Consider the following 24,035-nt stretch of genomic DNA (forward strand, 5'->3'; position numbering starts at 1 on the left):
TCTTAAGAATTTTTAATAACCCTGACAGACCCAAGAATAAAGGGAAACTGAGGATCTGTCTGAGGTTTTTTATCTTTAATGCCCCCCTGGTCGTCAACTATTCCAAAGAGCTCCCAACACTGTGGTCAAGCCCACCCAGACTTATGATGAAGCATGACACCACTAGGGTGTGTGAGGGTAATTAAACAAAAAGGAATTGCTTCCTTGCTCACCTTTTGGTGAAGTTACACACCTATCCTCATACTTCATGCTTCGCTGCTACCCATTCAAGTGCATTTTGATTGACCACTACGTGGTCAGTTGGAGTAATTTTTCGTGGTCCAGTGATTTGACTTAGGAGGTGTTACTCCGACCCAGTATCCTCTCAACCCTCCAGGCACTGGAAAACGTTTTTCCTTAGCCTCTTTGTGTACACAGACATTGAAGATCACTCACAGAAAGAAGATGAAGATATTTTTGACATCACAAAGTGCCAGCTCTAATGTTAACAGGTTACTCACTTGGCGAGAGTAGGCTCCTCTTGTGGCTTGCACAGACCTGGATAAGGAGATTGATTGGCATTACATATAATTTTCTATTTGCACAGTTTGCCTGAGTCTTGATGTCGCCAATATGTCCAGACTATTGTTGACTGCCAGCCTGGTTAAGTTTACTATGCAGGTTGTTATATAAGCTATGAAATGGGCTGTTTAAATATTCCCTGGCGCAATATGGTACGTTATGATGCACAGGGCTTGCTATCAGCACTACAGGTGGGTAGGTTTTCATTTTCAGGTCTCTGATGCGTCGGGCAGTATCCAGTCGTAACCATCAGATATGGGCTGACAACTGTTCATCTTTGTCCCAGTCGATGGTAGAACCCATCATATTGCCTAACCTCGGTGACCACCGCCGTGCTTATACCAAGACACCTTTCCCCATCGGACATCCTATCTTGTATATGAAGGGTTTTGATAAGCCAGCTTCTACAGGTTCCCCACGTGGATCCCCTAGAATATGCACTTTTCTAATTCCTGTTGTACTACAACTTAGTTCCCTTGAAGGGACAGGGATTGTGTTTATGTTGAAGAAATTTCCACTGGCTTGTTGGGGTGGAGGGTGGGATTTCTGGGTTTCAGTAATTGCCAGGCATTACCTACGAACATGTTATGAGTGAGCATCACTCAAACATTTTAAAACATTATCATGGCGCATTCCTCGGTGTGCATGACGGAACAGAGAATGGTGAAGGCATATAAAAAAAATAAAAAAAGTTAAGGGATCAGTGAGTAAACCATGGTGCAAAGACCTTAGTGAATGGATAGTTGCTAAAAAGATGCGAATTACTGCGGTTTGAAGTGACCCCAAGGTGAACAATGACCTAAATAAATGTAGACAATTGTGGAGGATTGTAAATTCTGTGAATGAGGGAGAACTCTGTAATGTTAAACACAAAATGATAATTGTGAACTACTTTGTGGGTCACTAATACACTTGTTGCCTGTAATTCTACACTATTTCATGCACTATTCAAGATATTAGTTTATCGTTTATTTGATGATATACCTGTGGTCTGTCAACCAAGATAATATATTGCTTTTCCTTTCTGTTGTGAATCGCGTTATCTAACAAAAATGGTAGTGAAAAACAATTAGTGCAGGCAATTCTTTTTTTTTTTTTATTAATGTTAGCGGGCTGACAGAAAAAGAAAAAGACAACAAAAATACATAGATAATTCATACATATACTGAGAGACATTTAAAGTATATATGTTATAGACGAAATAATTTGATATGTAAACACAGTAGAAGGAATTCCTATTACAGAATCAAACCAGAGAAACTTAACAATTATACAGCATTTGAATAAGATTTTAATCTAGAAAAGTACCCCAGTTTCTATTGAATTTAATCAGTGAGCGTGTTCCCCTAAAATTTGCTAGGGCTAACTCCATGGCATGTATCTCTGTTACTAGTGACCACCACTTCCAAACCGTCGGTGGTTCTGGATCTATCCAAGCCCTAGCCAAGGTTAATTTAGCGCATGAGATAAGTATAGTGGTTAGGGCTGATTGTGAAGATGAAGAGAGATTAAGATCTAGTAGGACCGAGGCAGCCGTGATGGTGGGGAGCAAGATATTTTTTAATCTAAGGACACTCAGTATATCCCCCCAGAAGGTCTTAAGTTTGGGGCAGGAATACAGTATATGCACTATATTGGCTGCTTCGGTCGAACATTTAGGTTATTTAGTACGGCTGCTAAAGGAGGGGTTCGGGGACCATCTGGAGATTCTTTCAGGTGTGTAGTAGAGCATGCAGGTCGTTCTGTATTGTTGTAGCCGAAGGCTAGATGATCGTACAAGATTGTTTATATTAACCAGGGAGTGCTCTATCTGATTAGGAGTGATATTTAAACTTAGTTGGGTGCTCCACTTCGCGGCCAGTTTATCACCATCATTTGTTTTAAACGTGCTAAGTGTTTTATAGGCTTCGCTAATAATTGATTTGTTCTTGTTTGAATAAAGACAGGTCCATATGTCACATTCAGAGGGATGTATGTTGTTACAACGCATGCTTTTAGCACGCATGCTGTAACAACGCGGTTTTTATACCGCATTCTTTTACAACGCATAACAGAAAGGGGTGTTGGATAGTGAATATTTTAATTTACTATTCCAACACCAGTCCCCGTTGACACTAAGGAAGGTGTTGGAAAGTAAATTAAAAGTATTCCCTATCCTTGAGCGCCCCCCAGAGTCATGCTTTGTAATAGAATGCGATTTAAAAACCGCGTTGTAATAGCACTGCGTGCTGAAAGTTGCGTCGTAAACGACGTTACCCCATTCAGAGATATTTTGTATATTTTTCTTATTAATCAAATAGTCGTGCATTTGCATGTGTTTGAATCTTGTAGCTTCCGGTAGATCATATAACTGTTTGAGCGTATTAAATTCTAAAAACCCCTGTAAGCCGTATAGATCCGCCAGTGTCTTAATCCCAAGAGACGCCCAACTATGAGTAATAGAATCTGTAAAAAAAGCCGGGAGACCTGGGTTACCCCACAACGGTAATTTTGGGTGAAAAAAAGTTGTTTTGCAAAATTTTAATATATTAACCCAGATCCTAGCAATGTCTCTAGCAGTCTTAAATCTCACCCTTTTGTAATAATTCGGGTCATTGATTCTGAACAAAAAGAATAGTGAGTCTTGTTTCAACATAAAAGAATGAAAAAAAAGAACTCTGTCTCCATGCAATAGGGAACATAGACGTGTAAAAAACGAGGACCAGAAATATAGTTTAAACTAGTGCAGGCCAGGGCTTTAAGTGGGCCGGGTCTCAAGGGGTCTGAGCACCGGCAGTTTTTTTTAAGGGGCCTCGAAACGGGTCTCTATCGGGCTCTGTTTTGAGCCCTGGCACAGGCGGTCCTTTTTTTTCCGGACTGCAGTGACAGCAGTTTGCTGTCACTGCAGTCCGAAAAAAAGTGCCATGGCACTAAACAACCTGATAGAGACCTGTTTCGAGACAGCAGGCACGTCGATGTGCGCTGCCCACACTACTCACTTCTCACTAGTGGACGTCATGCCAGGTGAGCGTTGTGTGGGAAGGGAAATCCTTTAAAGAGAGTCATTTTCTCTCTGGATTTCCCTTCCCTTTCCGAAACTCAAGAGCAGCAACATTGTGGTAGGGTCACCAGGGCTTTAATTGGAAGCTTTTTCAATATTATATGCAACAAGCCATAGTTGCATCTTACTTATCTTATGCAACTAATAACCGTTGACAAAGCCAATAGTCCTGACGTGTTGTAGGTATGTTACTTGTTGTATCACATATCTGGAATGGATGTAATGACAGAAACAGCAAAATACAAGTAGGGCTGCACACTATGCTAAACACAGATTTTTAGCCTAAGTGATTTAAAACCACGCCCCTAATTACACTTGCCACGCCCCTTTGAGAGACCCCACAGTTTTTTCATCCCACTTAAAGCCCTGGTGCAGGCAATTCAAAATCATCATATTACACTGATTTTTTTAGGTCTCGCCTGTCGATGCGCATGCGCATCGAGCAAGCGAGAGTATTGGGACTTATCCACTCTTTATCCACACTGCAAGGAATCGTGGCGATTCCTTGCAGTGCCCGTGACTTTTAAGCTCAATGCGCATGCGCATTGAGCTTAAAAGCGCGTGCACGTCCGTCTTGTTTTACCCGCTCCGCCCCCTCGCCTTCCTGCCGTGTCGCATTTCTCCTCCCCCTCCCCTCTCCTCCGTCCCTCTTGTTTGTTTAATTTAACCCGCTCCGCCCCCTCCCCTTCCCGCCGTGTCGCATTTCTCCTCCCCCCTCCCCTCTCTTCCCTCCGTGCCGCACTCATTCCTTGCGATCTGGAGCAATGAGTGAATTTTAGAAGAACTTGTTTGAACGTTTCCTTCTAAATAGCGCTGATTATGTAGGCTCCTTTCACGGTGCTCTTAACCTGGTGTGCTCCAGCGTCTCACACGTCCGGTGACATCTCATCCGACGGTGTTCAAATCACACACACAGCAGAGTGTTCTCGTCTCGCGCTTCACGCGCCTCTCCTCGCGCTGTCTTTATACGCTTCCTACAGGATTCCAGTCACGTACAGCACATTGTTTCCAGCTTGTGCCTCACACGCCTCTGTTCGCGCTGCCTTTACACGCGCACAATAGAATGTCACGTACGACACATTGTTTCAAGCTTGAGCCTCTCGCGCCTCTGTCCACGTTGCTTCCACACGCGCACAATAGGATTTTTAAAAGATGCTACCAGCGAAACACTAAACAAACAACAGTAAGCACTTCTCACAAACACTTTTACCTTGCTAAAATAAGGTAAATAAATGTTGCTATACTGTTAACTTCAGCCGGAATTCAGCTACACAGTCAATAAATATTTGAAGGAATCCTAAAAGTCACAAAGTACACTGACCCACTTCCAATCCATGTAAGTTATCCAAAATGACTTCCTGCACGTCGGATTCTTTTCCGATGGGCGCTCCGCCCCCTCCCCTTCCCGCCGTGTCGCATTTCTCCTCCCCCCTCCCCTCTCCTCCGTCCCTCTTGTTTGTTTAATTTAACCCGCTCCGCCCCCTCCCCTTCCCGCCGTGTCGCATTTCTCCTCCCCCCTCCCCTCTCTTCCCTCCGTGCCGCACTCATTCCTTGCGATCTGGAGCAATGAGTGAATTTTAGAAGAACTTGTTTTAACGTTTCCTTCTAAATAGCGCTGATTATGTAGGCTCCTTTCACGGTGCTCTTAACGTGGTGTGCTCCAGCGTCTCACACGTCCGGTGACATCCTGAAAGTCACAAAGTACACTGACCCACTTCCAATCCATGTAAGTTATCCAAAATGACTTCCTGTACGTCGGATTCTTTTCCGATGGGCGTCCTGCATCGCCAGTAATAAAACGAAGATCCTGTTCAAGTGAATTAAAGTAGCTTTATTCACAACCATCGGAGAGGCATGTGGCCACAGTCAAACGGCAGCTTCAACTGGTCATAGCTTCCCACACACACATTCTCAATCATGACAGAATAACATTCTTAACAGAGAATGTTAGAATTAAAGGCAAAGATACAACAACATGCATTTTTTAAGTCAACCTTATTTAATGCAGTGTTCTAATTTAGCTCTTGTAAGATACCCCAGGTGGCAATTATTTTGAAGTGTAAACTGGAGCGAGGCGACATTGGCCAGTGAAAGGAAATCTGGGCTCGAGTCCTGGCTTCCCCACTTGACTAATTTTTGGTGAACCTTCCCAAATTATTTTGCTTTATTGTTACTCATTTTACCTGAATTCCAAATGTGGGACTACCAAGGAGTAAATCCTAACTTGTGTATATTTCAAAAGGCCTTCACAGATAATAACAGCATTTACCATTATTGCAGTACTCACCCTCAACCCCTCACTCACCCTCAACCCCTCACTCACCCTCACTCTCACTCATCCTCACTCACCCTCAACCCCTCACCCTCACTCACCCTCAACCCCTCACCCTCACTCACCCTCACTCACCCTCAACCCCTCACCCTCAACCCCTCACCCTCACCCTCACTCACCCTCAACCCCTCACCCTCACTCACTCACCCTCAACCCCTCACCCTCAACCCCTCACTCACCCTCACTCTCACTCACCCTCACTCAGCCTCAACTACTCCCCCTCACCCTCACTCACCCAAAACCCCTCACCCTCACTCACCCTCACCCTCACTCACCCTCACTCACCCTCAACACCTCACTCACCCTCACCCTCACTCACCCTCACTCACCCTCACTCACCCTCACTCACCCTCAACCCCTCACTCACCCTCACTCACCCGCACCCTCACTCACCCTCACTCACCCTCACCCTCACACAGTGCAATAGTTCTCAGACCATTTCAGTTAGAGCTTTTAGAAATGTTTATGGCTTTTTTTATTTGTAATACTTTAGCATTGGCTACAGGAAACAAAAATGCTAAAGATTTACAAAAAAACCCATAAACAATTCTAAAAGCACTAACTCTAATGCTGCGAGACCTATTGCATTTCCAATGCTTGTTATCTAGTGCAAATGTGATTGCAGGTCTAGATTTCGTTGTGTTGTATACTGGCTTTATACACTTGATACAATTGGTTGCCTGACTTAGATGTTCGCCCATGAACTTGCTCTACACCTTTCTAAAGACCTAAAGAGAGATTCTGTAAACCCCCCCTACATCTCCATTTGTGTACTTAACAAATATAAAACGAAATAGTTGGAATGAAAGAAATGCTTCTTAATGCCTTAAGCATTTATTTCTGTCACCCTTTTGGGAAATTTAAATCAAGTATTAAGAACTATTTCCGGACAAATTAAGTTTTGTGTTGGAAATATCCTCGTCTTTGCCAAACTGGCAATAGGTTTTCTAAACACAGGGCCTTGAATAATCATTTCTTTACATTTGGCTCTTCATTAAGCAAACGGGACAAATCAGTTTTTGAGACATAGATATGCCAGTCAACGCTGGCAGCCCTGACTGATGGTCGTCTTCAACCAACAGAACAGCCATATTGTCCGCTCCTGCCCTTGTGCTCAGCCGTACCCGGCTTTTACCGGGAGACCAGGGCCAGAGATGAGACTGGCGGGCAGATACATTGTTGCAGTTACCCCAGCAAGGGAAGTGTCCATTGATGTGATATTTTAGTTTGTCCTATGCAACAGTAGCCATGGTTGCCGCATATGGGAGGCAGCATGTGTGTTGCTGTGGGAATAATCGGGCTGTAAGGGCCTTCCAGTGCTCAGATGCTTCTCGGTTTTTCGCATATGTTCTGACATAGGGTGGCTCGAAGTCCATGCTGACCAGTTACCAGTGTGCCTCCGCTTCCGGATGATATATCTGACAAGAAAAGAGGCCCATTAAGGAAGAAGAAGGCCCACGAGCTCTCTGCGCCTTGTTCTTGTGACTGACTAGTGCAAATTTGAATATTTCAGTTAACATTTTTTGACAGTTTTGTGGTTGAAGGATTTGCATGTTTATTTAAAAACATTAGCATTTAGAATATATGATGGTATGCTCTTGGCTTATTTATCTTTTAGTTTAATCATCTTTTATGTGTGATAAATCTGAACTTTGGCTTATCGTCTTTTTTGAAAGCTGACTTTGTTACACAGTCTGCTGCTGCTTTTTGATTGGACTGCATGTTTTTTTTCTCCAGTTTCTGTCAGGTGTTGATGCCTGGTGCAAGATGTGCAACGAAGGAGGTCTTCCCTCCGAAATGCAGGACCTGGAGCTGGCGATCCACCACCACCAATCCCTGTATGAGCAAGTGACGCAGGCATACAGCGAGGTACGTAATGCTCTGGTACAACATGCTTAGGTACTCAGGACAGAGAACGTCTTTGCCTCTTGGGCTTTAGGTCTCTGGGTTAGTCCGGTGCCTCAGTTGTTAGAGCTTCTGTTGTGGAGATCTGCAGAAGATCTAGAGGCCACAGTTCTGTGTTTGGGCAGGGCTAATTCAGCCTTTTATCCTTCCTAGATAGATAAAATTGGTTCATCCATGTCAGAAGATTATGTATTTTCCCTTCTCTGCTCCATAAACTAGCCCCTTTAAGGAGGGGTAGGTTTGTGTCAGGGAGAAGGAATAGTGATGTGGCTTCAGGTTGACCATCCAGGCTCTATGACCTATCTGTAATGACACATAATCACACACGCGTACAAGCACACAAACCTTCAGCACAGCATAAAAGCTGACGGTTTAGTCCTGACTGCTCACTTACAGGGGCCGGTTGGCCTGCACTCGGGCTACCTTCTAATTGTTCAACGCATTTGCTGTAAATTTGAAGCGGTGACAAATTAGATCTTACTCCTATCTCCACCTTATATTTGTTCTCTTACTTGCCTGCTCCCGCTCAAAATGCTCCTATTCACACTCTACAGCTATTTAAGTGTAGGTTGTTGAAAAGTAAAACTAAATGTAATGAACAAAGGAAGGGACTAACATTACCCACTGAAAAGAAGGCTCGTGATTCTGGGAATGTCAAAGTTACCAAGTCTTTGGCTCGGAAGTCTACCTTATTATTAATTCTATTATCATTTAATCTTTTGCATTACATGTTCCACCTAACTCAGGTGCCTCTAGAAGACACTGTAATTATCTTCCAACATAATCGCTTCGTAAATGAACAGAAATGACTCTCTTTTAATAGAACCTATAAGAAATGGGTTGCTAGTGAATAATTGAGAAATAATATAAAATTATGTATTACTCTATTAAGAACTGATTAAAGTTGGAAAGTTCCTCATTTGATACATTTATTTGGAGTTATGAACCCCAATGCTAGATTTTACTACCCTGTTGAAATCACTCCCCTGTCCTCCTTAAAATCAGTTTTACTTTTGTAAGTTCAGCATAAAAGGCATTTTTTGTGTCTGTAATCCTATATAGATTGTTAGATGGCTAATTTGGTAATATATATAAATCAGTCATCGCTATATATTGGTCAATACTGCAATCAATCAATCCTTGTTCTATATTGATTTATACAACTTAAGTCCAAAATATATAAAATAATTGTAATTGAAGCACACCACTAAAAGAATAGCTAAAAACTCTTTTTAAAAGTGATACAATATTTTAAGTTGTTTCGGTTTATAACCGGTTGAGATTTAACAATCGTGATGCACCACCATTAGTCATATAGGGTATCAATTCATCATACATCAATCCAAGCAGGAGTAGCAAGTGGTTTTCTATTAGTAATGAAACTGTAGATCCGAAATGTGTGTTGCTCAGGCAAATTGGTCGATTAACTTTCTCAAGGCTTTTGTTAGCTAAATGTGAGTCCCATCTAGCTCTCCGTTAACAGGAAATATTTATTTTGTTTCACTCATCCCTGCATGTTTTGACACTTCAGGTGATATCTTGATTCTGAAGTGACAAGACTTGCAGTGGTGGCCAAAATGACAACGCGTTTTCCTGCTACTTGGCCACTAGGAATGATTCGGACACCAATAATCAAACATCCAGACCTCCATAACATGTTTTCTTTTTTTAACAAAAGCTTTAAAAAAAATCAACAGAGTGAAATATGTGTCGGCTGTCCATACTTTCATAACTAACAAAAATTGCTTTCTACACACGCTACAAACACACACTTAGATTGAGTTATGTTGATTTTATTGGCTATGTGACTAACAATGGTGTATCAGGAATCCTAAATTCCAAAGTCTATAGCAGATCTTGGTTTCAGGGTCACACTAAGAGAATCCACAAATTTTAACAGCACAATTTACTACTAAATGTCCTAATTCACTCTGGGGTAGTATCAGTACCCTAGTCTGCATTGTACCCTACATTTAGGTTCATGTAATTGAGCATGGAAACTGTTCAAACTATCCAATGACTCTTGTTTCGCTCTACACACACAAAAACTAACAATGTTTCTTTAAATGCTTATGATCCCAATTTTAAAAGGAAGAGACTTGACTAGAATTTTCTGGCAATTTTCAACTTTATATAAGATATATGCCGCATGTAAAAGGTGGGGTCCTGGTGGTCTCTGTGTTTGCCGCCCGCGACGGCAGAATGCAAAGGGGGGTGGTGTTGGAGAATCCTGCATTTGTTGCCCCGTGACAACCGCAGGTAAGGATGGAGGGTGGGATGCCACACCCAAAATTCGCGCCCTTGCTACACCACTGTCTTGTAGTCACAATTTAGATCTACAGAATATGTACCTCGTAAGAGACTTCGGATTCCACAATGCCGCAAGCTACTGCTGTGCTTGGGTAAAAAGGGTGCTAAATAGAATGTCTATATATTAGTCTTTCTAACCCTCAATCTAATTTCATTGACTGAAAATTACAATTTACAACAATTAGATGTAAATTGTTTTTATAACAGTAGATTCTGCCCTAAACATTTGATATTATAGTGGGATAAAAGTAAATTGAAAGAATCAGCATACGTTTTGTCGCCTGTTTTTTTAAGCCAATTTATACGCTGACGCACAAATGAAAGAAGTCTCCATAAGATGTGTCAGTAAAACTAAAGCTGTGGACAAGTAATAAAAAATAACACTCTTCAAAAAACGTTGCATATCGAGTTTAAATTTAAATTTAAGCACTGCAGTCAATATTTAGTCCTGCCACAAAGGATGTATAGTTCCCTAGTAATCAGTGTATATACACATTTTCCCTTTCTTTGGGTAGGATAAACTGGTATAATTGTAGATTACCTAGATATTGGGATCTATCCTGTTCAACCCCTTCCTTTCAGCCATATAGCATGACCATTGCTCCAACGTGGTTCGGAAACACACTCACTACACTGCCTGCCTGGCCAAAGTTCTTTAAGATGGAATTGTAATTTGTCTCATCCCCATCAGACAACAGTGGCCATTCGCTACAATATCCCATCGCTACATCTCCATCCCATTCAACTCCCTGAAGTCCCTCCAGAGTTGTCCTTTCCTCTTTGAGGGAATATGGCCATGTCTAATGTTGCAGGGAGTTGCGATTCTCATATTACCATGACTAGAGAAACTGCATTTTTATTAAAGACACAGAGACTGACATTATGCATTATTCCTTTAATGCAGTCCAAGCAGCCGCTTACATCACAATATTAAAAGTTTCCAGAACAGAACAATAGCAACACATGAAAGGCATGAGCCATCAACAATCTGCCTGTTTTAAAAGTGGAGGAAAATAAGTTCATGAAACTTGATACATCAAAACTATCTTCTGATGAGCAGGATGAAGAAGGAAGAACGAAGGTAAAACCAAAGACAAGACTACACCCAGTTAAGGAGCGTTACCTGAAAAGAGAAAGAAGTAAATATCTCTTCAGTGTAAAAAATAGTGTAAAGCTTATCAAGCTAAAAGAACAAGAGATGAAACAAGTACTGTTAATAAAAAGTACAGTAATAAACTGTAACGAAAACAGCATTAAATCATTGTAAGACCACCAAGGGGTGGGATGGGAGGGATAATGTCAGCCTCCGTGTCTTTAATGAAATCCATATTCTCTGGTCATGGTAATATGAGAATCGCAATTTCATTACAATAACGGAGGCTACATTATGCATGTTGATAGCTTTGTAAAACATCAGGCATATGTTCAATAGGCTTGCAATAATGACGTAAAAAGTTGCTAGCATTTGACCAGTCAGTAGCTTTGAGAATGTCGTCCAACTTACCTCCAGACCAGAGAGATTTACTGGCCATCGCACCTCTAAGGGAGTGAGCTTGAAATTTCTTTAAGTCAATACCTGCTAAACTCATAACAGTCTTAATCCATCTAGCAATAGAAGTCGAGGTTATGTCTTTGTGGGATTTAACAAAGGATATAAGTAATTGGTTAACATCCTGAGGGCGAAGAGCAAACATTCTGCGACCATACTCTCTCAAGTAGTCCACAATGCAAAGTTTTGGACATAAATCAAAATGTGGGTAAAAGATTGAATCAGACATAGTCTTTGTTCTTCTATAAATCTCAAATTTGACTCCGAACATGTTATAAGATTCATTCGTAATCTCCAGGGCTTTGACATCAGAGACCCTTCTGCATGAGATTAGGCATAGTAGAGTAGCCAGCTTAATGGAAAGGTGTTTTCTATTGAGGAGAGTATTGGGCCAGTTATTGAAAAGAACAAGGATTAGTTTGACTTCCCAAAGACTTTCATATTCAGGTTCAGGAGGTCTTTTTAAATTTAATGCTTTTCATCCCTCTACAAACAATGACATGTTTACCTGGCGTTTTACCATTGACAAGGACATGACTAGCAGAAAAAGCCGATCTATTGCAATTGATAGTTCTATAGCTGAGGCCTTTATCAAATTGTTCAACAAGGAAGTTAACTAGGTCAACAATAGGTGCTTCCAAGGAATCCAGGTTCCTTTCCAGGCACCAACGTACCCAGATTATCCATATGTTGTTATAGCCGTCGTGAGTGCCTGGGGCCCAAGACTCTCCGAGGAGAGTTGCAACCGTCGCCGGAAATCCTGAGATTTCATTGGATCTCCTGACATTCTCCAGGCAAGAAGCGTTAAACTCCCGTTCTGATTTAGGGGTTGAACTCCTCTGTGTACGTCTGCAAGAAGATTCTCTAGGGTAGGAATTAAGAAGGGGGGTTGCAAGCTAGTTCTAGAGTGGTGGGAACCTTGCTTGGGATGGCCAAAAGGGAGTTATTAGGACAAGGAAGCACTGATCCTGTCTCACTATCTGAAGAACTCTCTGAATCATGGCAAAGGGAGGGAATGCATACACCGTGGCTCCATTCCAAGGTTGTAGTAAGGCGTTGACTGCTAGAGCACCCGGGTCGGGCATCCAGCTGAAGTTGTTCTACAGTTGAAAGGTTAGTCTGCTCGCAAATGAGTCTATCTCTAGAGGGCCCCAGATCTTGTTTAGGGTACTGTACAAGGAAACATTCAGTTTCCAACCTCTGTGATCTAACAGGAATCTTGAGTTCCAGTCTGCAGAGATGTTTGATTTTCCTGGAAGGTATTCCGCTTTGAGAGCGATCTTGTGTTCCACTTTGAGAGCAATCTTGTGTTCCAGACAGAACATCCAAAGTTTCTTTTCTAGATTTGAGAGGTCTGCAGATTTGGTGCCTCCCAGACGATTTATATAGGTTACCGCAGACATGTTGTCCATCTTTAGAATGACTGACCTCCCCTGGAGAGAGTGTTTGAAACTCATGAGGACGTAAAAGCCCAGCTGTTAGTTCTAAATAATTTATGTGGTGAGATGATTCCTCTTGTGACCAGATACCACCAGTGTTCTGATTGAGAAGACAAGCTCCCCAGCCATGAAGGCTTGCATCTGATTCTAAAACAAACTCTGGTTTTGAACCAAAGATTGCTTTTTCGTTCCACACGTCTAAGTTCTCGAGCCACCAGGCTAGTTCTGAATTGGCTTCTTGATCCAGTTAGATCCGATCTCTGTACCAGAGGCCAGATCTTAGGGCTCTCGCCTTTTCCCTTTGGATGGCCCGATAGTTGAGGGGATAGGGAAAGATGGCTTGGATGGAGTAGGAGAGGAGACCCAGTAGTGGCTGTTTCAGGGCGTGTCTTATTTCCTTCCTGATTTTGGTAATCTTTTTGGAAGGTAGTAAAAGGAGATATTTCAATGTGTCTACTGTGAAACCTAGGAACTCCAAAGATCTGGAAGGCGTGAGAATTGATTTTTCTTTGTTTATTTCTAGGAGATCCATCACAGCCTTCAGGTCTTTGGCTAGTTGTGAAGGATCTGGAGACATTATAAGAATGTTGTCTAAGTAAATGATTAATCAAATGCCCCTTATTCTTAGAGATGAGGCAGCAGCTCTCATGACCTTGGTGAAGCACCAAGGGGCAGAGGAGAGTCCGAAGGGTAGAGCCTGAAATTGGTAAAGGTGATTTTTCCAGACAAATTGAAGAAAGGGTTTGTGGGATATGGCCATAGGAATGGTGAAGTAAGCATCCTTTAGGTCCAGTTTGAATGCATAATGTAGCCTCCGTTCTTGTAATGAAATCTACCTGGAAGCAGAACTGTGCCTAGGTAGAATAGGACGTCAGAATGTAGGGACTGAGTCTCTCTGCCATATCAGTACCTGTAGGCCCAAATCCGACTAGCTCGAAGTGCATCACCTGAACTCCTAACCTTTCCAGTTTAGCAGGTGATTTCGCCAAACCTAGAACATAAACCTCTAGTCCCCAAGGTAACTGTGGAAATTGATCATCACCTTCCGTTTCTCACTCATGCATATCCATAATAAATAAAGGTAAGACACAAAGGAAGTTTACATTATATTTTTTGAAACTATCGTAGCCTATTTTGAAGCATTTGTGCTGCGATAAGTAAAGAATTATGACTAAGCTACATGATCTGCATTACTAGCAGGCTGTATACAATGACATTTCCAACCATAGCAACTAATATATGTATCTAGGCCTACCCTCACTATGTGAGCACAGGGATATATTCGTGATCTCTGGGATTATCAACAGACACCATACCTGGTGTGTGTAGTTAGGTGGTGCGCATCATAGGTGTAAACTAATTTTACGCAAGGCCGCTGCCTCTGTTCCAGGACTGGTTTCTCTGCTGGAATTCTCCTCTCTGCCCGCTGAGGGGGCGAGACACGATTTTTATGATAAGAACTACTGTGTTAGAAAACTGCAGCTGTGCTACGGTGTTATGTCTAAAAACGTTAGGAGATGTTGCTGACCGGGCATAATAAAACAGTGCGCCATATTCGACCTTGTACGAAATGTTCAGACTGAATCCCAAGAAGAGTCACTAAAAACAGATATGTGCAGCACATTTAAAAAATAATGTCATAACAACAAATGTATTATGTATGGTTGTGCAAAGCAGAAGCAGCCTAAAACTGCTAATACAGCTAACAGGGAAATCATCATAATACTAACAGAAAATCTTGGACAGGTGAAGGGTTTGGCCTCTTCCAGCAATGGCTCAACTATATTTGCCTGTCAATGCACTACGGTTCCTTCACCCTTCACGCACTCAACACCGGACGAGACCATCTCTGCTACCGGGCCACCCCGAAGCACACCCAAGGGCTCCTCGCCTGCCGGAACTGCAGATTCACCAACATCCAGTCCACCAAACCGCAAGCCAGAGAACCCAACCACCTCCGCTGCATCCTCCTCAACACCCGCTCCGCCCGCAAACACGCCATCGAACTCTGGGACCTCCTAGACTCCACCGCGCCCGACGTCGCCTTCTTGACGGAGACCTGGCTGAACGCCACCTCAGCACCAGACAACGCCATAGCCATCCCACAGGGCTACAAGATCTCCCGCAGAGACCGCACCAACTGAGTGGGAGGGGGAATCGCCATCATCCACAAGGACACCCTCAGAGTGTCGACCGACACCGACAACACCCTCACCACCGCCGAGCACATTCACTTCCAGATCCACACCGACCCCAACACCACCCTCAGAGGGACACTAGTTTACAGGACACCCGGACCACGGCCACAGTTCAGCTACACCATCGCCGACCTAGTCAGCACCCACGCCCTCGCCTCCACACACTACAGCCTCCTCGGGGACCTGAACTTCCACCTCGAGAACAACGACGACGCCAACTCCACCGCCCTGATCGCCAACCTCGCCAACCTCGGACTCAAACAGCTTGTGACGACACCCACTCACTCCGCTGGACACACGCTGGACCCCATCTTCTCAAGCCCCCACGTCTCCTTCAACCACACCACCGAACCCCACTGGACCGACCACAGATGCGTCCACTTCACCTTCAGGAAACCCACCACACACCACCGCACCCAACAGCTACCACGCCGCTGCTTGGGCAAGGTCACCAAGGACCAACTGACCACCACACTCGCCCTGACCACACGCCGACCCCACAGACCCAGACACCGCCGCGACCAACCTCAAACAGTGGATCAACGACTGTGCCAACACCCTCACCCCTCTCAAGACCTCCACAACCAACCACACCAACAAGAAAGCCACCTGGTTCACCGAAGACCTCCGGATCTCCAGGCGCACCTATCGGAAGCTGGAGAAGAAATGGCTCCACATCCGAACACCAGACAGCCACACAGCCCACAAGAGCGCCACCCGCACACACCACCAACTCATCAGGACCGCCAAGAGGACCGCCTTCAAGGAATGCTTAGACAACAACGCACACAACACCAAAGAGCTCTTCAGCATCGTGAAAGAACTCTCCAACCCCAGCTCCAACACCAACGACATCCCACCATCACAAGACCTGTGCGACTCCCTGGCCACCTTCTTTCACCGCTAGATCACCGACATCCACGACAGTTTCAACTCGGACACCCCCGCACCCACCACCGAGTCCACCACCCCTGCGACCACCAGCCGCCTGACCACCTGGTCCTACATCAGCAACGAAGACACCATAATGAACTCCATCCACACCGGATCCCCATCTGACCCCTGCCCTCACCACGTCTTCAACAAAGCCAGCACAACCATCGCGCCCCACCTCCGGAAAACAATCAACAGTTCCTTCGAGACAGCAGCCTTCCCGGAAAGCTGGAAGCCCGCCGAGATTAACACCCTTCTGAAGAAGCCCAAGGCGGACCCCAAAGACCTCAAGAACTTCCGGTCCATCTCCCTGCTCCCTTTCCCGGCAAAAGTGATAGAGAAGATTGTCAACAAACAGCTAACCCGCTACCTCGAAGACAATAACATCCTGGACCCTTCCAAATCCGGCTTTCGCAGCAACCACAGCACCGAGAACGCCCTCATCGCCGCCACTGACGACATCAGGATCCTGATGGACAAAGGAGAAACAGCTGCCCTCATCCTCCTGGACCGATCAGCAGCCTTTGACACAGTCTGCAACCGCACCCTATCAACACGCCTCCATGACGCCGGAATTCAAGAAAAGGCCCTGGCCTGGACCACATCCTTCCTCTCCGGCAGAACCCAGAGCGTCCGCCTCCCACCCTTCCGCTCAAAAACCACAGAGATCATCTGCGGCGTCCCACAGGGACCCTCCCTCAGCCCGACGCGGTTCAATATCTACATGGCACCGCTCGCCCACGTCGCACGACAACCTAACCTCAACATCATCTCCTACGCCGACGACACCCAGCTGATCATATCCCTCACCGAAGACCCCCACACCGCCAAAGCCAACCTCCACAGAGGAATGAAGGCCGTAGCCAACTGGATGAAGGACAGCAGACTGAAGCTGAATACAGACAAGACGGAGGTACTCATTCTCGGACCCACCCCATCAGCCTGGGACGACTCCTGGTGGCCCACATCGCTAGGCACAGCCCAGGAACCCACAGACCACGCACGCAACCTGGGGGTCATCCTCGACTCCACCCTCTCCATGACCAGGCAAGTCAACGCCGTCTCCGCGTCCTGCTTCAACACCCTCCGAATGCTCCGCAGGATCTTCAAATGGATCCCTCCCGACACAACAAAAACAGTCACCAAGGCCCTCATCACCAGCAGACTCGACTACGGGAACGCCCTCTACTCAGGAACAACTACCAAGCTCCTGAGACGACTACAACGAATCCAGAACGCCACGGCACGACTGATCCTCAACGTCCCCCGACGCAGCCACATCACACCCCACCTGAGAGGCCTGCACTGGCTCCCCGTCAACAAGAGGATCACCTTCAAACTCCTCGTCCACGCACACAAAGCACTACACAACACCGGACCTACATACCTCAACAACTGACTGAGCTTCCACACCCCCACCCGAAGCCTCCGCTCAGCCAACCTCGCCCTCGCCACAGTTCCTCGTATCTGTAAAGCCACCGCCGGCATCAGATCCTTCTCCTACCTCACCGCCAATACCTGGAACTCTTTCCCTACCAGCCTACGTCAAACTCAGGACCTGCTGGCCTTCAGAAGACTTCTCAAGACCTGGCTCTTCGATCAGTAGCGCCCCCCCCCGCGCCTTGAGACCCTCACGGGTATGTAGCGCGCTTTAGATATATAGTGATTGATTGGTAGGGTAGAGTATAATCTCTTCCTTCCTCTTCTCACATATGTGCTTAATGTACACAAATGGTGCCTTAAAGCTGCCTCGTACTACCTAGCTCTGCCCCCTCAGACTTTTACTGGAGAGCGGGGACTTCCCAAAAAGCCTGCTCCATTCCACGTAGTTTGGTATGCCTGGAAATAGAAGAGGTTAATGCCAGCAGGTACAGCAGAGGCATGAGTTATATATATATATCCCCCCCAGTGTAACAAACCTTTCTAAAAGATAAGTTAATCCAACTCCGCTCCCTTCTTCAAAGTTTTGGGGTGATTGTCAAGCAGGGGCTGAGAAAAAGAGGAGGCTCAAAACACGTTTTCCTAATGCAATTCTTGATAGAAAAGCAAACCGCAATAACGCAAAAATGGCTGAAAGGAATTCCTTAAGTTTGACAGAAAGCTAGATTCTGGTCCAGAAAGTGTGCCTTTTGTGATTTGATCTAAATCCGTTCAGTAGTTTTTGAGAATTTAAGGTTCAAAATATTTGTATATTTTTCATAGCAGAGGATCCAAGATCTAAAGCTATGATCTGATTGGCTGCCATCACATCGACGAAAATGAGACTCTGTTCCCTGTCCTACAAAAAGGTTAGAAAAAACATAGGGGACAGGCTAGGGATTCCATGTATCCCTAGGCCTGTTGGGAGGAGGGTCCACCCCGGCACCAATTTTTTTTTCTCTTTATCAGAAGTCTTAATCTCCCTGAGGATACTCATATCTGGGGCTCAGATTGAAAAAAAACTGCCTCCCCTCTTTTTAGTTTTTTGAGAAGGGGGTCATGCTGCCCCCCTCCCTGAACACTTTTTTAAGGCCCCCAGGCACCCCATCAGTCTGGCTGATATTTATTAAATGGGAAGATGGCACATGTGTTGTGGGTGCGCGTTCACTTTGGAAAAAAAAATACAAAAAAGAATAATAAGTGAGCGCCAAGAGCTTCTCATTTATTATTCTCTGCTTTGTGCAGTGGGATCCCCATAATGCCTTTGGGCTTTTTTCAATTATATTTATTGTTCCTAGTGGTGCTTCTAGAAGGGGCAGAGGCACCACTAACCATTTTTTAATGTTGTGGGGGGGGCTGCAGGGAGATTAGCAGCCCCCGCAACAACATTAAAAATAAAAACACGGTAACTCTCCTTGATCATTGAATCCATCACCCCATAAGAGCTTACCTTATTTTCTTTTAAAGCACTCAGAGATGGATCTGCATGTTCTTCAGCTGGAGTGCAGGGACAACTTCTGGTGTATTCTAAAGTTGTATTTTCAGGTCTGAAAATTGTTTAAAATAAAGACCCAGACATGTTGATTTTTTTTTTTTGTTTCACTTTTATTAAACATTGCAATCTATGAAATAATACAATATGCATTTGATTATAGTTATTGCTGACTTTTTGACAAAGACATTGGGTCTGCTTTGTATATGTGGATGTGCTGAGCCCTTGATAAAGTCAATAGCCCACTTTTTACATTTTGGTGTTCAGACCCTTCGACAAAGTCAGTAGGTCTGCCGTACTTAAAATGACACACTTTATGTTGTTTCATGACATAATCAGCTGAGCGCTGCGGGGATAGGGTGCTTGGTGGGGTGGGTACATGGCCTGGCCGCAGACCAGGCCCTACACTCAATTCCATGTCACGCATGACAATGGACACCTTACTTTACGTTAAAACATAGAAATTCACTGAAAAAACAAACAGTAAATTGGAGTTATAGTTTGGAACCGTAATGCAATCTTACTTTAATTTTTTTTTGAACATTAGAAATTCACTGAAAAACAAAGGTTAAAAGGATGTTATAATTTGGTTGAAATGTCAGTTAAAATGTACCGTCTAAAACTGAAAAAAAATCACTGAAATTCACCAGTTATAATTATCTCACCAGTTATAGTTATCTCAATTCACCAGTTATAGTTCTTTCAATTTGTACCCTAAAGTACTATACCTCACGCCCTTGCTACGCACTTTTGATTATCTCCTACATTACATCACTCATGACAAGTTCTATGATGTCATTGATAAAATGAGTGCAACATCTGAACTGACGTCATTGATGAAAATACTGGGCAAGGTGGGAGTGTGAGTTCTAGTTAGTTTAGGACACGAGAACACTTAGGAAATAACTATAACTGGTGAATTTTGGTACTGCAGGACTCCAGCAGGACCAACTGCCCTAATATACCGAACTTTTTAACCCCTTCAAGTTCAACCAAAGCACCTCTTTCAAAGCTAATTTCTCAAAAAGGACTTAACTGATTTACACCAAATTACAAAAAGCACACTTTTTGAGTAATGTTTTAACATGTTGCCAAAAATTGCATTATTCCTTTCAGCCACGTTTTTTTCTGCTTAGAAGAATAGTGTTTCTCAAGGGGCTTAGCTTGGCAAATCAAATTTTTGGTGATCCCTCCTCCAACCACCCCACCCCCTTAACCCCACAACTTCTTTTTTTTAATTATTATTATCCCCTGCTTTGAGGTTGGGCGCTAATTTTTACATTAAGGTGCTGAGGAAGATGAACATTTGTGTTTGTGCGTGTGTGTGTGTAGGGAGGGGGGTTGTGAAGATTTTTCAAAGGACACCAAATGTTAGTAGCAAAAATAGAAATGCTCTTCCTTTGAAAACTGTGACTATAAATACACAGTGGCTATCGCCACGGTTTCATATAAATAGATAGATGAGTTGGCAAGCAATGTATGTGTAGCATCAGCACTGTAGAGAATACCATAAGTAGGTCTCTCTGTGAGGCATTTGGAGGATTTTTGGCTGACGTGGTTAAAGTGTGTGACGTGTTAAATAGACTGACTGATCACAATAATTGTATGTCACTGTTTTATTTATGAACAACTTATTTCCAGACTGTAAAACACAGACATTACATCTTTTTCATGTTGGGGCAAACCAGTCATGATCTTGAGGCCCCAGCTACATGGGTCCTTGGTGGAGAAGCCCAGCCGGAGCTTGCCGGTAAAAAATGATCCCTACTCCCCCATTTCGCAGCCAGTCAAAGACAAGCTACTTGAAGGCCCATCAAGAGATAAGAAATGAGTATTCTGTTATTCTTTGCATAATTCATGTCCAGAACATTCTAAAAAAAGCACCGGCCATGAATAATGAGTCTCTTGGCGATCCAGCTCTCTTTGAATTAGAAGTAAAAGAGGAAATGCTGTCAGCAAAATGGAGCACCGATACGTACACCTCCTTCCTCAATCTTGCCGGTGCCACTACCAATCTGCTGCTAATTCCTTAATACTTAAAGTGAATGTGGTTCTCTTTTACATGGGTATTTAGAAGAAAGATTTTACTATGGGTAGTCTGTTTTACCATGTTAAACATTGCCAGTAAGCAGTGGTTCTGGTGACCATTAAAGGTGGTGGGGCTTAATTCTTGGTTTGTATTCCAGTGAGCGAGACTTACTTACTTGGAGCGTTCGGGGGTAGAGGGGGTTTGCTCACATTTGCTTGCAGTCCGTCTTTATCTCTCACTTATTCTCACTCGGTTTTAGCCATTGACTCTCATTCACACTTGCAGTCACTTTAGTCGTGAAAGCGCACCCATTCTCACTCTGACCCGCTCATTCTCATTTACTCTCACTCATTCCCACTCATTCTACGTCTGACTCAATCTCACTCTGACTCACTTATTCCCACTAAGTCTCACTAATGCTTACCTAGTTTCCCTGAGTCTCGCCATAACGCACTCATCCTCCCTGATTCATTCAGTCCTACTAATTCTGATCCAGTCTCACTTTGACTCACTCATACTCAGTCTTCCTCATTCCCACTCTGTCCAACTCAATCCCACTCGGTCCCACTCAGTCTGACTCACTTAGTCTCACTGTGACTCAGTTTTACTCATTCACAGTCCGCCTCAGTCATTCTAACTCTATCTCACTCTCACTGATCCAGTCATACTCATTCTGATTAACTCATTCACACTCATTGTGACTCACTCACTCAAATACAATCATTTTCACTCATTCTAACTCAGTCTCACTCACTCTCACGCTGCATCACTGTCTCACTCATTCTCTGACTCACTAAGACTCATTCAGACTTGACTCATTTAGTCTCACACACAGTAACATGCAGCTACACTCCATTTCATTCTCCCTTACTCATTCATTCCCACTTGTACTCATGCTTATCACTCATTGTCCTCAGTTTGACTCACTCCTTTACTGACTCTTTTTATTTTACTCACAAATTCACAAATAGACCCTGACATGCTCACTTTACACACACTCTCGCGTAGACAGTCTTACACAAACATACACAGTATTCAAAAGCATTTTACTTAACTTTCTGTCTGTGCTTGTCCTGTGTGCATTCCTGCTGCTTCTTTCAGCTTCAGACACTTAAAGCTGAAACCTCAAACCTGCCCAGTCACCGATTCGAGTTTTCAGTCCCTGCTCATTGGGCCCACCAGAGAGGTGGGGGGGCAGCACAGACCACAGATTCGCTTGTTGGTGTGACAAAGGCTGCTTTATTGGAAGCAGGTGCACCTTAAAAATACATTCCCTTGGCCTGTGCCGTACAAAACGAAACCTCGCTAAATATATTTTATCCTAACAAACCCCTCGACCCCCCCTAAACATGGTTGCCCCCAGCACCCAGCAACAACTATGAACACCAACTTGCAATTGCCAACTTTCCTCTCTACCTAACTAAATAACTTCCTGTACTTACCCCCACGGTAAAACCAGACCTCCTAAAATCCCCCAGTACTTCGGAAAACCGCCACTCGAAAGTCGTCCTAACGACTTTCGACCCGCTTCCCTGCCGCTTCCCTGCCCCCAGGCCTCCTGACTCTTTGGATATCTGCGCAGCCCTATAACCCTATCCACTGCCTCCTTCAATTGAACAATGTATAACTCCGTCCTCCCTAAAAAAAAAATACACTGCCCCATACCGTAGCTCTGGATGTTCCATCTTACCCAGACCTTTCTTTTCACAGAAACTCCTAATTTCCCTGTTGATTTTCCTACGTGTCCTATCTATGGCCATCGGCCGCTCTGCTCTCCTCCAAATCCGCTGTGGTACAACTCCGACCATATCAAATGGCACCCAGACCACTGTTGCCGTATTTCCAACAAGTCTCTCTTCATCTGTTTCACCAAAGTTATGCCTTGCACTGAACCAAATCGTTCTCCCCCAGATGAATGACAACCACGTCCGGGCACACCCCCCTCCTGACTACCTTGTTCAAAGCCGGCAATAGTTCATGCCATCTCATGCCCCCTTTTCCTTGCCATTGACAATCAAACAACCTCTGGTGCAATTCCAGGTTCAAACTCCGCTGCTTATCCCACTCAGCCCGCTCTGCTCGCTTTACAAATGAGTGTCCTATAATGAGTATCGCCAGGACTGCCGCGTCCGGCCTCGCCACTGCACCTGCAAAGACACATATGTAAGAGAGCAAAAAGGCCATTTGTCTTAGTTCTCCATCCCTACCCCCTTCAGCCTGATGTACGTCTTGTAGCAATCCGACTTCCAACGCCCCAGACGCATGAGCTCCTCCTGCCCCCAACCCTGTCTTGCCACCTCCATCGCCGCCCCGATCCGGAACAAATGCGTATCAAAAGCCTTCGGGTCCTCACCCATGGCGCGTAGGGAGTGCTGCAGAACCCATAGCAACTGAGCCGCCGTCACCCTGCACTTGTCAACCCGGTCAAAGACTTCCCCCGACACCACCCTCTATCCGGACGCCAGCATCCCCCCCAGGCCACCGGGCATACCACCCCTGTCCCCACCAGTCCCATCACCACCCATTTTCCTACTCCCCTTTGGTCGGTCTGTGAACGCCGTAACAGCACCGCCACCACCAGAGCTCTCAGTTCCACCTCCCCCCAAAGGACCCCTGGCCTACCCTTAAACCCCACCAATTCTGAAACCCGTAACGCCCCAAAATACATCCACGACACGAGCGTGGAAAATAAAATGGTTTCCTCCCGGTTATGGCAAATCGTCGGCAACAGCAGTATCAAGCCCGTGAGCATGCCCTCCGTAATGGGCCGGCGCCGACTAACCCTGGCACCCCTCTCCTAACCCTGGCACCCCTCTCCCGCACCCAAC

At 44.7% G+C, this 24,035-nt stretch overlaps 1 protein-coding gene across 6 annotated transcripts in view; it reads left to right on the plus strand.

Annotated features, from left to right (window-relative positions):
* The window catches only part of KALRN (kalirin RhoGEF kinase), a 1,626,736-nt gene that overhangs the window by 705,906 nt on the left and 896,795 nt on the right, over positions 1 to 24,035 (plus strand). For all 6 annotated transcript variants that reach the window (XM_086957084.1, XM_086957086.1, XM_086957088.1 and 3 more), the window contains exon 8: positions 7,671 to 7,802. In XM_086957084.1, coding sequence (XP_086813210.1) covers positions 7,671 to 7,802 — 132 coding nt within the window. The remainder of the gene's footprint in view (positions 1 to 7,670; positions 7,803 to 24,035) is intronic.

The sequence above is a fragment of the Lissotriton vulgaris genome, chromosome 2_1 (genome assembly GCF_964263255.1).
Source record: "Lissotriton vulgaris chromosome 2_1, aLisVul1.2, whole genome shotgun sequence".
Taxonomy (NCBI): domain Eukaryota; kingdom Metazoa; phylum Chordata; class Amphibia; order Caudata; family Salamandridae; genus Lissotriton; species Lissotriton vulgaris.